This window comes from Chaetura pelagica, unplaced genomic scaffold (assembly GCF_000747805.2).
Source record: "Chaetura pelagica isolate M959 unplaced genomic scaffold, ChaPel_1.0 scaffold537, whole genome shotgun sequence".
NCBI lineage: Eukaryota > Metazoa > Chordata > Aves > Apodiformes > Apodidae > Chaetura > Chaetura pelagica.
Window position 1 is genome coordinate 199272 of NW_009953802.1, and position 15777 is coordinate 215048.

The window sequence follows — 15777 nt, forward strand, 5'->3', positions numbered from 1 at the left end:
AATAACCTATATAGTAACATGCTTAGAGTCTGAATTTTATTTTCTGACCCCTGGAAGACCAGCACAAAATATTATCTATGTGAAAAATGGACATTTAAGTGATACAATACAAAGTTGTCTGTATTCAGGGAGAGACTGCAGATGGAAAAACTGAAACATGTTTAGCATTGACTTCTTGAGACTTAACAAATGTGGTATTCTTATCTTCTCATATGGCATGTGCTCCAGCCCCCAAAGCACCTCAATATCTCTTATTAATAATCTTGCTCCATTTTAATAGTATTTCTCCTTTACAGGGAGAATCAAGACTTGTCAGAGAATTTGAGATACCACATCACAAGTGCTGAGCTTAATATTTCCTTCAGCCTAAAGACTGGGAACATTTTACTTGCTGACTATCCTTTGGAGATTGAACATGAGCATGGCTCTACTAAGTGACTTATTTTAATTTCTCTTGAGATAGGGAAAGTATGTTTAATGTAATGGTTAAACTTAAAATTAAGTAGTTTAGAAATTAAGGCCTATGTCAGAATTATCAGCTCTGTCAATAACTGAAAATAAAGAATATTGATTATACTCAAGCCCACATGTATTTCAGTAGCTTCCAATTGTGCAAAGCCATCTTCTTTCATGTTCTTCATGACTTCACACTCCTTGAGACTGGAATTTCAAATTTACATTTTTCAGCTTATCATTAGGTATATGCTATGTTTGATGTTATTTGTCTACTATTTAAAAATTCAACAAAGTAGTAAGGTACATGGATCTTGGTGATAAATCACTGGTTGGTAGCCTTAGCAAGAGAGATGGTGTTAATTAATATGTACTAATTGAATTTGTTGCAGGAACAAAAGGCAAAACAAAAGCATACAGAAACCTTTCCCTATTGAAATGGTCGTTAAGTGCAGTTGTCCAGCTTTAAAGTCCCTTGTATTTTCAAGCCAATTAAACTGAACTAAGAAGATGGAGCATCATGCTGAGTAACAGGGTTTCACAGACCCTTATACTTAAAAGAGAAAAGTTTCTTGAAATATTGTGCCTTTCATGGAAACAAAGATCAAGACAACGAATGTGAACAAAACTGGTAACAATCTGCCAACTGCTGGAGAGACCCCTGCTAGTGTCTCTAGCATCTTACCTTCAGAGCAGGTTTCACCATCTAATGTGTCAGATCTTAGCAGAATTTTGCCTAACGTTGTACATCTAGAAGCTGGACCCCAGAAAAGGCGACCAGGCACTGCAATAATATCAAAACGGTCAGATTCTTCAAACATGTCTGGGACACCACTGAATCTGCCCGTCATACCTCCAAGAAGACCTGGTTTCAGGGTATGCTATATCTGTGGCAGAGAATTCGGGTCACAGTCTATTTCTATACATGAGCCCCAGTGCCTAGAGAAGTGGCATACTGAAAACAATCAGCTACCAAGGCACCTCAGAAGACCAGAGCCCCGGAAACCTGAGGTCCATACTGCTGGTTCCCACAAGCTTACAGATGAAAATGAGGCAGCTTATCAGAGTGCTCAAGCTCAACTCCTGCCCTGTGGAAACTGTGGACGAACCTTCCTTCCTGACCGTCTTATTGTGCACCAAAGGAGCTGTAGAGGAGGTAGCGGTGGTGCGAGACTCCCAAGCTCTGGATCTGGCACAGCAAGTGTTGATCCGTCTAAGATCCATCAAGGAAAGAAGGGGGCTGCACCAGCCACAGTAGACAAGGTACATTGTTCAGCATGCTCTGTATGAAAGGGTGTGGATGCATTTTGATGCTAGGCACTCCAGGGGAGACTGAGTTCCAATCAAATTTAAAATAACTTATTTTCAGAAGGATCTTCTGGCTACCTGCAAACATTTCTCTGCTGAGTATGAATGGATAACTACTTCCTCCTGTTTCTTTAGATTTTCCTGTTGAAAGGGGATAGTTGGGTTCTCATGCTCTTGAACTATAACAGTTATGTCCCTAAAAGTGATCATTGTGTGCTATATTTCTCTAGGCGATTCTACCGAGCAGCTTAGGCAATCTTTGACTTTGTATGTTTTAGTAAGTACTAGGTGGTTATATTTAGTTAACATGAAAGAAAATATTTCATTATCCTGTAAACACTCCAGTGATTTTCAGCTTTTACTGTTGCTCTTACCCTTGGTGTGGAACACAAATTTACTGAGGACTGCATGTTCAAAGGCAGCAACTCAGAGTATAACAACAACACAATAAATAAGACTGCACATTTATTTCCACAGAATTTGATTCAAGATCCAAGAAAAAAGAAGCTGATTCACATTATCCAAAAGCTAAACAAAGTTTTGGAAAATGGTGTATTTTTTTCTGCATTTGTTTCTGTACAAGCTGTCTTTTGGCCAGGAGTTTTGTAAAAAGATAGATGTCTAAATTTAGGTTCAGTGTCTACAATAGAAGGTTTTTTTGGTGTTTTTTTTGTTTTTTTTTTTTTCAGTAGGAGTTGGACTCCTGATTGCCTACATTACTTTTCAAAATGGGATTTAGCTTTCCCAGTCACCAAAGGAATGCAATGCTATGCAGAGCATTTCTAAAACTGTTTTAAAAGTCAGAATATGCTCTATTTCAGTTTTCTCATTGCTGAATAAAATGAGATAATAGCATTAGCTCTACAAATATGAGAATAAAGACAATGTGAAGCATTTTTATATTATGTTATTTGATGCCACTGATTGATAGATGCTGCAACTTAGGTCCACTCCCCAGGTCTTTTATCGGTAATTTCAAGTAACCCACAAACGGTTCAAGGAGCTGCATAGGTACATCTAGATATAGGAAAGGAGATGTTCTCGTTGTGTTACACTACATTGTACCATTTACTGAAGAACTGGAATTGTTCTACAGATGATTGTTCAATGGAAGGCATGGGCATGAAGCAGAGATTTTTGTCTTCTACACATAATTCTGCATGTTTAAAAAATAAGGGGGGTGGGGACAGAATGTCCACAGTTGCAATGTCGTAAAAAACCAAGTGTAGTGTGTGGTTTGGCTTTGAGAGCAACTCTGTAAAAATGTTGCCTTCTTGCACAACATATCTGGTCCCCGTGTGGATTCAGCACATCTGCTTACTTGTTGAGCAACAACATTATTACCACTTTTTCCTTCTGTGAGCTCTGCAGAGCCAGGATTAAATGTGTTCAAATCTGTTCTCCCTTCTGTGTGAACAACAGGTTTCCTCATTTACTTCCAAGCAGTGACAGTTCATCAGTTGCAGCAGAACTAATAAGGCTTTTACAGTTTGCAGTTTGTAATTGACTTTGGAGGACTTTATTATTAACAATGATTTTAAGGAAGGGATGATGGATTTTACTTCTCAGAGGTCCTTTATTTTCTTGTTTTTAGATCTGTCCTTTTGTACAGAGGTAAGCAATAAAGGCAGAGGTAAGAAAGGAAAGAGTGGAAGACATATCCTGTGATCGCTGTTCAGGACTGGCAGACTGCTTGTAAGAGGTTGTCAAAGGAAGACTATTTCCTGTAGGTTTAAACTGTCTGTGTGAGGGTCCTCACCTTCAGTTGAGAGTTAGAAGAGTCCACACACACATTGAAGGATGTTGAAAAAGAACTAAGGTCATGGAAGAACAGTAGCTCCTGTTGAACAGAAAGTTCTTTTCATCAATCAACACCCCCAGGTCCTTTTCCTTAGGGCTGTTCTTAATTCATTCTCTGCCAAGCCTGTATTTATTAATGGGATTGTCCTGAGCCATGTGCAGGACCTTGCACTTGGCCTTGTTGAACTTCATGCAGTTTCCATTGGCCTACCTCACAAACCTGTCAAGGTCCCTCTGGATGACGTTCATTCCCTCCAGCGTGTTGACTGTACCACACAGCTTGGTGTTATCAGCAAACTTGCTGAGGCTGCACTCAATCCCACTTTCCATGTCACCAGCAGAGATGTTAAACAGCACCAGTCACAACACCAATCCTTCAAGAATGTCACTCGTCACTGATCTCAACTTGGAGCTTGAGCCATTGACCACAATTCTTTGAGTGTAGCCATCCAGACAAATCCTTACCCACCACGTGATCCATCTGTCAAGTCCATTTCTCTGCAATTCAGAGACAAGGATGTCATGTCCAATACTTTGCACAAGTCCAGGTAGATGACATCATTTGCTCTTCCCTTGTCCACTAATGCTGTAGCCTTGTCATAGAAGGCCACCAAATTTGTCAGGCACAATTTGCCCTTAGTGAAGCCATGTTTGCTTTCACCACTTGCCTCCACATTTTCCATGTGTCTTAGCTGAGCTTTCAGGAGGATCTTCTCCATGATCTTGCCAGGCACAGAGGTGAGACTGACTGGCCTGTAGTTCCCTGGGTCTTCCTTTTTTCCTCTTTTCAAAAATGGGGGGTTTGCTTCCCCTTTTCCAGTCAGTGGGAACTATGAAGCACGGAATCAACTAGACTAGTATCATTAATGACGAAAATGTACTCAGTTCCGTGTTACATGCCTTAAGAGCTGGACACTCACAGCCTCTGTAAGCTATCTCTTCCTCAACTGCCTTCGCTCTGAGAATGCATGAACACATCTGAATTAACAATGTCTGGCTGTGTGAAGCAAACAACAGCCTATGCTTAGAGACACTCTCAAGGATCACATCAGCTCTGGTGTGTTTTGAATTCTGCTGTGATACCCCAGACAATGGAAGTGATGTCTGGGACTACTGAAATTCAGACTTGCCCTAGAGCAGAGTGTGTTTTTCATTCTTTCATAGACCAAAATGTCTGCTACATGTAAGTGAGTACTAATGACTTGCTGTGGGTATATGTGTTACAGTTTTTTGGCAACAGAGAACGCCTGTCCTAAAATCCTATCAGATGTGTCACTAGCATCTGATGCTGCCATCTGCTGTTTTCTTATCGAGTTAATTATCTAAAAATAGGGTCTGTGTTCTACCTTTGCGGTATTGTAGAGCATATTAACACAGCATAAGTCTTGAAAACTTGTGTGACAACAAAATGTTGATGTTGTATCTTGCTTTAGCATAAAGTCATCTAGTCACTTAGTAAAATGAAAACTACTCCAGATGCTGTGTAAAACTAATTAAAGCAGGAAGTCAGTGATAAACTTTGTTTGCCTCAGTTGCAACAGTTTTTTACATCTTCTTTTGAGAATACTGTTAAATATACTTGCAAGTATAGAAAATCAGATCAGAATTGACAGTGAATGGATAGCTTGAATGAAACATACTGAATGTTGTCATGGAGAATGATTGAGCTTCCTGCTTTTCTGCTTTTATACAAATTCCATATTCATTATACTGATATATTTCTTTTAAAATATAGTAGCACATCAGGAGTAAAAAGGGATATTCTAGTGCTTTCAGTGGAGTAAAATCTTAAAATACCTGCACTAGTGGGCAGAAGTGCCTTGCTGTTAAATGAAATTTCATATAGAGGCATATGACCAGTTCTGATGTTTGCTGCTGCATCGGAACAGTGGCTGAAGGCACTCCAAAAGGCTGTTAAACACACCTTTGATTGATCACGAGAGCCGTGCTTGTCCCAATCCCTTATGCTGAATGCCTCTTACTTTTCAGAGAGGAATGTGGGGAAAGGGCTGCTTTCCTACAGTACAATGCTGTTGCTCAGTGTTTGTACCAGTCATTTCCTGAGCCTCTGTTCCTTGGGTGATTCGAGTTTAGGACGAAAACTCTGGCCACAGAAATAAATAAATAAGAAAGGCAGAGGTGTGTGCAGTCCTGAATGATAAATATTTATGGAGAGGAGTTTGGGAGTCAGTCTTACTCAATGTATTTAATAAGAAATTAAAAGCTTTGTGCTGAATGGGAGGATTTGACCTCATGTAACACCATAACAGCAGTCTGGGGCTAACCTCAAGTAATGTCAGGTCTATTGAAAATACATAGTTGCATAGCCCTCTGAGCTAAATAACTTCATTCATGGTCATGCAGACATACTTAGCAGTTTTAGAGAAAAAAAAAAAAAAAAAAAAGAAAGAAAATACTGAGACATGAGAGGAAAGCCTAACTGCTCTATTAGGTATTTGTAGGTATTTTTATAGCAACACATATCCTCAGGAACAGACCTGCCCTAGAACTCTTTTTAAAAGTGAAAAACAAAGCACTGAGCAGACAGCCTAGCCACTGGCCTGTGAGTAGTTTGGGTTGGAAAATTGTGGTGATTCCAAAAATAGTTTATTTTCAAACTGCAGGCCTCCAGATGTTACATTTGGGATAGGCACACTCTGAAAAGAACTATAAATGAAAGATAAATATCATCAGCTGTAGAAATTCCAAATAAAGCTTATCGTAAAGTTCAGATTCCACAGTTTAACAACAAAAGAGTGTTACTACCAATTATAAGGCTATTCTTCTTCAGGCTTTATTTTTCAATTTTTTTAACATGTGTGTATTTGCAAAGAGGAATTTGTGTGTGTAATCTGATGTGTGGTGACGGTTGAAACTCATTACATTTCTGGAAAAAAAATTCCACCCTTATAGTGATCCGATTCCTTTAAATTAATTCCTATCTCTGCAATTGTTTCTGTACAGTTTTTAATTGTGAAAGTTACAAAGCAGAGACATTTCTACTTGAAGATATTTCTTAAACATTTTTTTTACAACCAGGATTTAGTTATGAGTCAATCCTGATTGTTAACTTCGGAAAACAGAATCCTCTGTTTAGCTGCAAGCCTGGTTTTGCCCAGTTATAACACAAAACCCACCTGCAGATGCTCTGTCAGTACCTGGAGGGACCACTGTACTGCTCATTCACACTTTAGGTTTTAGGTTTTTTCTTTACTTAAACAACCGTCTCACAAGTGGAGAAATGTATCCAGATTGGACTGGATGGAGATTGCTAACTTTTACCTTGCAGGTTTCTGGCTGCTGTTCAACAGTAAGATATCACAATTACTTTAGAACAAGTGTAGTGGATTTGAATGAAGCAGTCAACGATAAAAGATTGTCTCCATTCAGTAGAGAAATATTACTAAGATTAAAAAACTATCTGATTTTAACAACTATATGTATGTTAAATTTATTGGGAGTATTTTTTTTTTCAGTGACATTTCATCTGTCTCATATCATTATTTTAAGTCTCCCTTTGCTTTTATTATACTGCCCTATGTGATGGAAATGGTTGTGACAGTGCAGGCTAAGTAAGTGTGGTTTCCATTTGAACTAGAACCCCTTTTTTTTCCATTCTAGTAGTATGTTGAGTCCTTACAAACAGAATGTGAATCAAATTCCTCTTCCCTAGTTTTCAGCCAACAAATTATCTCTTTTATTTCATGGCAGGAACCTTGCTAATGAAAACTTGAAGGGGAAAATATGTTCTTAGTGTTTTTACACCTATTGTTTTTTCTAAACACTATAGCATTCTATAGCATTTCTAAAATGCTATAGACATACCCATAACAAGCATGCATGCTGAAATGAGTCTCCTGACTTCAGGAGTTTGTAGTATAGTGTCCTTATCTAAAGCCCTCCAGAGCCTACAAAGAAACACACAAGGCCTTCAGAAGACTCTGTGTCTTGACCCAGAGTCTTATCTCCAAATCAGTCAGAAGTCTAGCTCAAGAAGTGAAGGAAGTAGGTGAAAGTTGATAATGAAAAATTAGAGGGCATTCTTTAAACAGCTGTTGCTATATTCAGCTATGAATAGGAAGAGAAGGTTATTTATAAAATACCTTGTTATCAAAGATGGCTAAGGAAATTCCATTTGAAAGTTAAGACGATGAAAATGTCCTTGGAAGGGCTATCTTTGGATAAGTTATATTTCAATTCACTATGAGAATTTTCCTGATTAAGTTCAACGTTTCCCAGCAAAAATATCCCTCGTAAAGTAGTATTTCTTCGTGTAATTGAGTTTACATGTGTGACACAGGAAAGAAAGCTTCTGCAGATTGTTCTCTAATGGCATTTTCAGAGTGTAGCACAAATGCAAGAAGAGCTGCCTAGAATTTCTTGAATACACTGATGGGCTGACAGAGTCATAAATACTGGAATAGGTTATGCTTTGTCTTACACAGCATCAGAGGAAAAAAATAAATTCCCACCTCCCTTTCTTGAGTAAGAAAGTCTTCCCATGTTTGGTCTGGCATGGCAGTCCCTCTACCTTTAGGAGGGCAGGGGATAGCTTGTCTCTTACTGGTATTCTGCAATCAGGAGTGCAGAAAATGCTGGCATTTGTAAGATCCATCAGTGTGCCTCAAATTGCTGTGTCTGCAGAACATTTTTACACTACTTCTGGAGTAGGGCTGGTACTGACACCACGCCTAGCCCAAGATGTGCCTAAGGACACAGTTGAATTCCTAATCTGCAACGCCACAGTAATTATATATTTTTCATGCTTAGAATATGTATTTGTGGGGTTTGGGCTTGAGGGATTTTTTTTCTTCTGTTGAGCTGTTTTTCTCTGTGAACAAAAGTAGATCTGCAGTTCAAAAATAGTGACTGGCTTGGAGTCCAGTCCTGCCCTTGCTGCCATCACTGGTGGAGTTCACACTGAGGCCTTTGCGAAAAACAAGGAATACTTCCTTTTTTTGTCCCCTATCCTGAAATATCTTGGATCAGTGTTAATCCTTCAAAGCCAACAGTGTGAGGTTAGGGACTACATAATCTTGAGACAGCTGCCCACACTGTCCAGCATGAGAGAGATGCTAAGGCTGGACACTGTATATTAGCTGTGTTCTGCCTTAAGATGAGGGTCTTTCTGCTACTGCACTAGATGTCAGCAGTTCAGCTGGTATCTGCTGAGGAAGCTTTTGTTGCTGCTTTCCTTGTTACTTCTGTTTGGTGGATGAAAAAAAGGGCTTCAACATTTAGGACACTGTATTGCAGTAACTTGATCAAGCAGAGGAGTTGTTTCTGCATGTGAAGACTCAGCATTTCCATGACGTTGATGGTGAAAAAATAAAAGAGCTACATTGCTAACTGTTAATTAGGAGACACACATGAATTTTCAGCCTATTGTCTGCAGAAAGAGCCTACCTGTTCTAGGTGATCAGTTAATGAGGCAATATCTCTTACAATCTTGAGTACTGGATCCAGACAAAATGAGACAGTTAGACCAATTTCCCAGATAGGAATCAGTTTCTCAATCTGCATGATTCTTTTAATTTACAATTTTTCTGGCTCAAAATTAATCTTGAAAATAATGTTTATTATTCTTTGCAATTGTTATTTGCAGGCACAAGTGATAAGACGGCCACCAACAGTGATTTGTTACATATGTGGCCGGGAGTATGGAACAAAATCTATTAGTATCCATGAGCCACAATGCCTTAAAAAATGGCACCAAGAGAATGACATGCTGCCCAAGCACCTGAAAAGGCCAGTGCCCAGAAAACCTGAAGTCAATCCCATAAAAGGTAAACTACAGACCAAAAGAGGAAATGGGATGGAGAATGTGGGAGGAAGAAAAAAAACAATGTAAACAGAATCTTAGTGGTTTGCAAGTGCTCCTTTCTTCATCTTGCTCAGGACAGAAAGTAGCTATCATGGTTTGTTTTAAGTTTTCTGTTAAGTATCCTATTCTCCTTTTGTGCTGTATCCATGAGAAGAGTAGTTGTTGCCTTGTGGGACATGTCTCCTGGGACAGTCCTCTTTATGTGTCAATATATTGTGAATCAAAACACCAAAAAAAATAGCAGCCTGCTACTTCACAGCTACATCACTACATTTTGACTACTTTCAATGCTGTAGAAAAACTTTTTTAAATGAGCAAAAGCCTCCAAAACCAAGGTAGGGACTTGAAAACATACAGTCATTAGAATAAAATACCCTTCAGGCAACATAGGGATAGACACCTCAACCAGGTTTTAGACCTATAGCATCATCTATAAAAGACAATCCTGACACTGGCACTTAATGGTAAACAGTGAGTGGTCTCAAAAATAGAAATTCTGTGGTAAAATAAGAACTACAATACTAGGTGCCTGGTGAGTGGTAGAAAATAAGGTTTTAAACCTACCTATAACATGTACTGTTTTCATGTTTTTATTAACATTTATTTATATATAAAAATGCAGTATCTTCTGCAATGAATATTCAGTAGATGTTATTGGTTGCTTTTTATTTACAAGCCTTAGAAGCCTTCTTTGTGAGACATTATAATATAAAAACAGTGGAGAAAAAAAATGTGTAGTATAAAATAAACATTTTCTTTCTGCCAATTATGTGTTTGTGCTGTGAGTTCACTTTATTAGGATGCCTAGATACCACTTCTTCAAATCAATTGAAACAAGTGATCTCCACAACATCTAAGAGCTGGGCTCCCATTTGTGTCCCAGGAGTGGGTGCTCACTGTAGGATCACAAGGAAATCTTATCTGAACTTTGCCTGGAAGCTGCTCCCAGCACTTCCCCATATGAAGCTATTTCACCATTTCAGGTGAATGGTTTCCCTGGCTCTGCCAGCTGCTCTGGGCTGAGTTTCGACCACTTACAGGCAGTAAATTCACCCACTCTTTTTTTTTATATTCCCCACAATTTCCCGCAGCTTCCCCTAATGTCTGGAAAAGCAGACTAATTCTGCAGGTCACTGTGAAAGAGTCATACACTAGATCAGTTTACAGCAGTGCAAAGAAGTACATCCCCAGAAGACACACACAAAAGAAAGTAGAATCACTGAGAACACTAACTAGCTGTTCAAAATAATAATTATTCAAATAATAATCAAATAATATCAAATCAGGATTTGGTTAACAGATGGAAGTAGAGTGAAATCAGCAGTAAAAGGAAGGTTCAAAATATATTTTCATTTTATTTGCTCTTTTTGTTGCAAAGTTTTTTTTAATAATTGCATTTCTTGTGTTTAAAAAAAGATGGAGAAAATGAGAATTCCATCTGAAAAAGAAGGATACAAAAAACCAAATCAGGTTATTTTGAAATGTACTGTTCTTATTTTGAGGGAGTGGAAGGAAAGACAACCACTCTTTGAGAGAACAATCCAGCAGAAAGCTCCCAGATATGAATCAGAAAATTGTCTCATTTATGCAGTGAGTCATATCAGGCGCCACACATCTCCTGTGAGGTGTTGTGTGCCCACAGTTCCCCAGGGGACACTGACCTGCTTCCAGCATCTGTCCCTAAATGCCTGCTGATGCAAGTCTGATCAGTTCTGAAGCTAGAGCTAAAATTGTTCCCCCTGCAGTTGCCTCATGCTCCTGGCCTTGAGAAAATAATCTCAGTGTTGTTCTTTTTCCATAAGACTTACTCTCAATCATCTGGTAAATGCTATAACTGACCTTGAGACCACATACACGTACTGCATGTCTCACAGTTTCTCAACTTAGGGAGGAGGGGTTACCCCTGTTGTTGAATGTTCAAGAAAAGCTCAGAAATATTAACTGCTTACATAAAACTTTTTATAACTTACATAAATCTTTTTCTGAAAACTCAAGTGTCACAGGAAGACAACCACTGCCCTGATTACACAGTGTTTTGTTTGTGGAATGCCTAACACATGCCTGCAAGGAGAAAGTCATCTCTCTTGCTTTTTTTTTATATTCAATAAACTTTCTAAAGTACAGAAAATACACATTCATTTCCTGCAAGCAAAGGGGATATTTGTCTCAGCCAAGAAAAGAAACACGACTTGGTTGCTCTTCTAACAAAAAGAACATTAGGAACAGGCATATTAAGAGATCTAAGGCTTATTGTGGTTATGGGAACCATTGGATATGAATCATATTAAAACTGTGTGGGCCTTTAATGAAGAACTCTATCATGTGCCAATGACAGAAACCATGGAATATTTTTAAATGCACAAGTCCTTTTCTTTTAAAAATGGTCTGCTGCTAACAGTTCAAAGACAAACCCAGATTTTTTTAGTCTTTTTCTGTATTGTCATACCTTTTGAGAAGGCTGAAGCAGATACATATTCAAATCAATCCAAGTAGATTTTTTTCTGCGTGCACTTCAAATGAAAGTTTGACATCTAAATCCAGGTATTAAGCAGCCTACCTGGCCTCTTTGGAAATCGGATTGAAATAACACAATATAAAAGTCCATTTCAAGATGAAAGTAAACAAGACTTTTTCAAAATTTAAATAAAATATTGAAGATACATTTGATGTGAGCGTTTGAAGACTGTTCCCGAGCTTGCAAAGCAGCCACTCTTCCCACACTGGGAAATAATTGAGAGTAAGGCTGGATTAGTGTTTAGATGACAATAGATGCATCAGTGCAATGACCTCACTGGAAGTTGTGGCTTAAGAAAACTGTAAGGGTTATTTGTGAGGTTTTAGGTTTACCTAAGCTTTACTCCACTTATTGGCAAAACTTGCACAGACTTCAAGAGGAAGGAAATTTGGCCTCCTGTCTGGAGCAGTACAAAGAACATATTCTCAAATACGATAGGCTCCCACCCAGTGCCATGGTCAGATAACACATGCTCATTAAACAGAACTTGAAGTAAAGCCAGAAAGTGACATTTGCTGATAATAATGTGTATGCAAAGATGTTAATAATTAGCTGAGAATGCATATCATAAAACACAGCATGATGTTTTCTCTGTACTCTCATACAATACAAAATGATTCAGTTTGAAGTTAATTTAATTCAGCCCCTGGGACAAAAAGCAGAGTCTTTTCAGTATGTTTTTTACTCTTTTGCTTCTTTCTTTTCTTTCTTTTCATTTGCAAAAGCAATATGGTTTGGTTAAACCCAAAGGCTCAGTCAACAGGTATTTCCTGAAAATATTTTCCATGAAGAGTTGAATGTGGGTCTCCAGAATGAAAGCTGATACTTTCTTCTTTTTAATTTTCCAGCCAAAGGTTTCTATGATCTCGATGCTTTAAATGAGGCTGCCTGGACCAGCGCCCAGAACCAGCTAGTTCCATGTGATATTTGTGGGCGTACTTTTCTTCCAGACAGACTGATTGTCCACCAGCGGTCCTGTAAACCGAAACCTGCAAAGTGAAGTGGATGTAACACACAAGCACACCTATGCATGCGTGCTCACACGCACCTACCCCTGTGTGTATGTGTGTGCATGAATACACACATGCACCTATACCTTTCAGCCACACTGTGAGAGAAATGAAATCCAGCTGGAGAACCAAGGGCATGAAAACTGCACTGTGTCATCAGATCACGTGATCCAAAAGCCCCTGGAGTAAAATCAGCAGTTGCTACTGTAATGTCATGTCTAATGTGTTGATTTTTTAGCCCAACAGTAGCAAAAATGCCTCCTCTTTTCTATCAGGCAGGTAGCGTCACCTTGAAACCACAGTTTGAGAGGGATAGCATATGAATACTTGAGCATATTGAATATCATCTTCCTTCTCCTGGTCCTGTGCTTAGTTGCGTATAGGAGAACACAAGAATCTTCCCAGTTTCTTTTCTGTATTGCTGTGCTGTCTTCAACTCTGGGAATGAAGGCAGTGTCTTCATCTACAACATGTTCTTTAGCCCCACTTCTTTCACAACCTTTCAAATTTAGCTATCTGGATGCTTGAAAGATGTTGTGCCTTCTGCATACATTTCCTATTTTACATGGCATAGAAGTTTTTTGTTTGTTTGTTTGTTTCTTATTCAGCAAAGGACAGAAATAAATGATCCATAGCTGTTAGAGGTCATTCACTGCAGAGATCTGCAAAAGAATATCCCCCAGGGATCCATCTTGTGGTCTTACTTTTCAGCAGATCTGTGAGACTGGGAGAGTTGGTATAATGTCAGGAGCTCTCTTGGCACACAAGGACATTTGTCTGTATGTCCCTTACTTGGTGAGTATACTTGCCTACTGTTCCAGAAACTGAAGCACCAGACAACTTTCAGGAAATAAGAGTTTCAATGAGGAATAACTCATTGAATCTCAGCAGAAGAAAGGCTAAGGTGATGTTGATCAGGAAAACTAATTACTTGAATTTTTTTTCTTTTTATAGAAGGCTTGTCTACTCAGTGCAAGGACCTCCAGCTTAACTAATCATAAAAACCAAGTAGGTTCTTTGGGTTTGTTGGTTTGTGGGCTGCTTGTGTATTCTTGTCCATCTTTAACACAAGAATATTAATTATCTCACATTTAAGTCTTAAATCCATGAAGCACTTCCTTGTGGGACTGGCTGATTTTAGAAAACACCCCAAAAGTTTCCTCTGCTTGGAGCATTTCTTACTAAGTAATGATACTGAGTATGTGATTATCCTCAGGTCAATAAGCCAATCATGCAATAAAAAATTAAAATTAGAAGGCAGAGAAGCACATCTTTAAAATGAACTTGGTAAAAGAAAGCATATTTTTATAACAAGCCCAAAAAAGCAAGGTGTATCAGATGGCTCAAATAAAGTACCACCCTACCCTCTGTGCCAAATATGACCGTAACAGGGTGCCAGTACACGTGAGAAGGGTAGGTATTATAAAAGAAAGGGGTGGGGGAAATGTTTGAATGTGCTATTTTGAAAAATGCTTTTATGCTACTTGGCATGAGTGCCAAAAAAATTGTCCCTTTAACAAGATACTGCAGAAAGCACTCTTTATTTTCTTACTTTGAAGTGATTTTAAAAGTAGTCAGTGAGGTTATTCAAAAGGTATGACAAAATCCAATACAAGATGTTAACCAGCAGTGCAGGCTTCCTGATACCATGAAAGAAGCTGTACTTCATGTATGTTTTCACCTTCAGGTTTAAGACCAAGAGCTGGCTGTTATGTATGGTGTGACCAATGTAATTTTTCTCAGAGCATTTACACTTACTACCACACTTACAAATCAGATGAAGTGGATGTTTTCATACACAGTAAAATGAAACATGGGTATGAGCAACTTTTCTTTTCCAAGCTATCAAGCTGTGTGATCTGTGGCTGTCGCCGCGATGTCTCTTTATATGTTTCCTTTGCTCCCGATTGGCCGGTTTCGTATTTCCAGGCTTTTCAGCCAATCAGAAGGGACCTTGTCCCGCCCTTGCAGCCGTTCTTCCGGCCACAGCTCCTCTCCCGCAGCAGCTGCCCCCTCGGGGCCTCAGGGAAGGCAGCCAGGAGAGGGTTCAGTGCCACGTGGAGCAGCCTTCTTTAAGTCAGTTATGGCTGCTGACCTGAAGGGCATTTCACGTTCGTGTGAGGAAATACCTGGTCCTTCACAGTGGCGTAAGTGAAATAAGTACAATCATTGTTCTGTTATTAGATGAGTGCCCCTGACGCAGCCAGGAGAGGGTTCAGTGCCACGTGGAGCAGCCTTCTTTAAGTCAGTTATGGCTGCTGACCTGAAGGGCATTTCACGTTCGTGTGAGGAAATACCTGGTCCTTCACAGTGGCGTAAGTGAAATAAGTACAATCATTGTTCTGTTATTAGATGAGTGCCCCTGACTCCATCCCTGGCAGGCTGTTAATTCAGGATGGGAGAGATACGAGCATTCTTTGATTAAAATAATTTCCAAAACAATCAATGGCATGTCAGCAGCCCTTTCATTGTCAGAATGAGAATTGTATTGTCTGAAAATAGATATCTTCAGAAGTCAAAGGTTCAGTTTCTCTTCTACAGTACAAAGCTGTGTAAACCCTGCAGATCTGTCCTTGTTAATGTCTCCAATGTAAGGAGAGTCACTGCTGGAGCTGGACTAGCATCATCCCTCATTCTTTTGGTTGGAAAGAGACATGTGGCCTGAGTAAAGAACAGGGGCACTGATTTGTGATTGCTAGAATGGCTCCTAGGAGCTGTTGGCAAGCATCATATACTGCAAGACTCATATTAACCTTACTTCTAGTGCCCTGTTGTGTGTTTCCACAAAATAAAGAAGCTCCTGAAGCTATATAACTCAAGTATGGTTTCCACATCAGCCTCTGAAGGAGTCAGCTGAGGATTCAGCA

The 15777-nt window shown here is 39.2% G+C and overlaps 1 protein-coding gene across 1 annotated transcript; it reads left to right on the top strand.

Moving 5' to 3' along the window:
* Positions 1-1044: 1044 nt before the first annotated feature.
* On the top strand, positions 1045-12900 carry ZNF474 (zinc finger protein 474). The gene is made up of 4 exons (XM_010001209.1): positions 1045-1654; positions 8428-8450; positions 9167-9347; positions 12749-12900. The coding sequence occupies exons 1-4, from the start codon at positions 1045-1047 to the stop codon at positions 12898-12900; spliced, it is 966 nt and encodes a 321-aa protein (XP_009999511.1).
* Positions 12901-15777: the final 2877 nt, after the last annotated feature.

What these genes read in the sequence shown, in the direction of transcription:
- ZNF474 (XM_010001209.1), top strand. Translation starts at nt 1,045, where the DNA reads ATGGAAACAAAGATCAAGACAACGAATGTGAACAAAACTGGTAACAAT. An exon ending in CTCTGGATCTGGCACAGCAA is followed by an intron (nt 1,655 to 8,427) that starts GTGTTGATCCGT and finishes GTTCAAAAATAG; the next exon opens with TGACTGGCTTGGAGTCCAGT. An exon ending in TGAAGTCAATCCCATAAAAG is followed by an intron (nt 9,348 to 12,748) that starts GTAAACTACAGA and finishes TTAATTTTCCAG; the next exon opens with CCAAAGGTTTCTATGATCTC.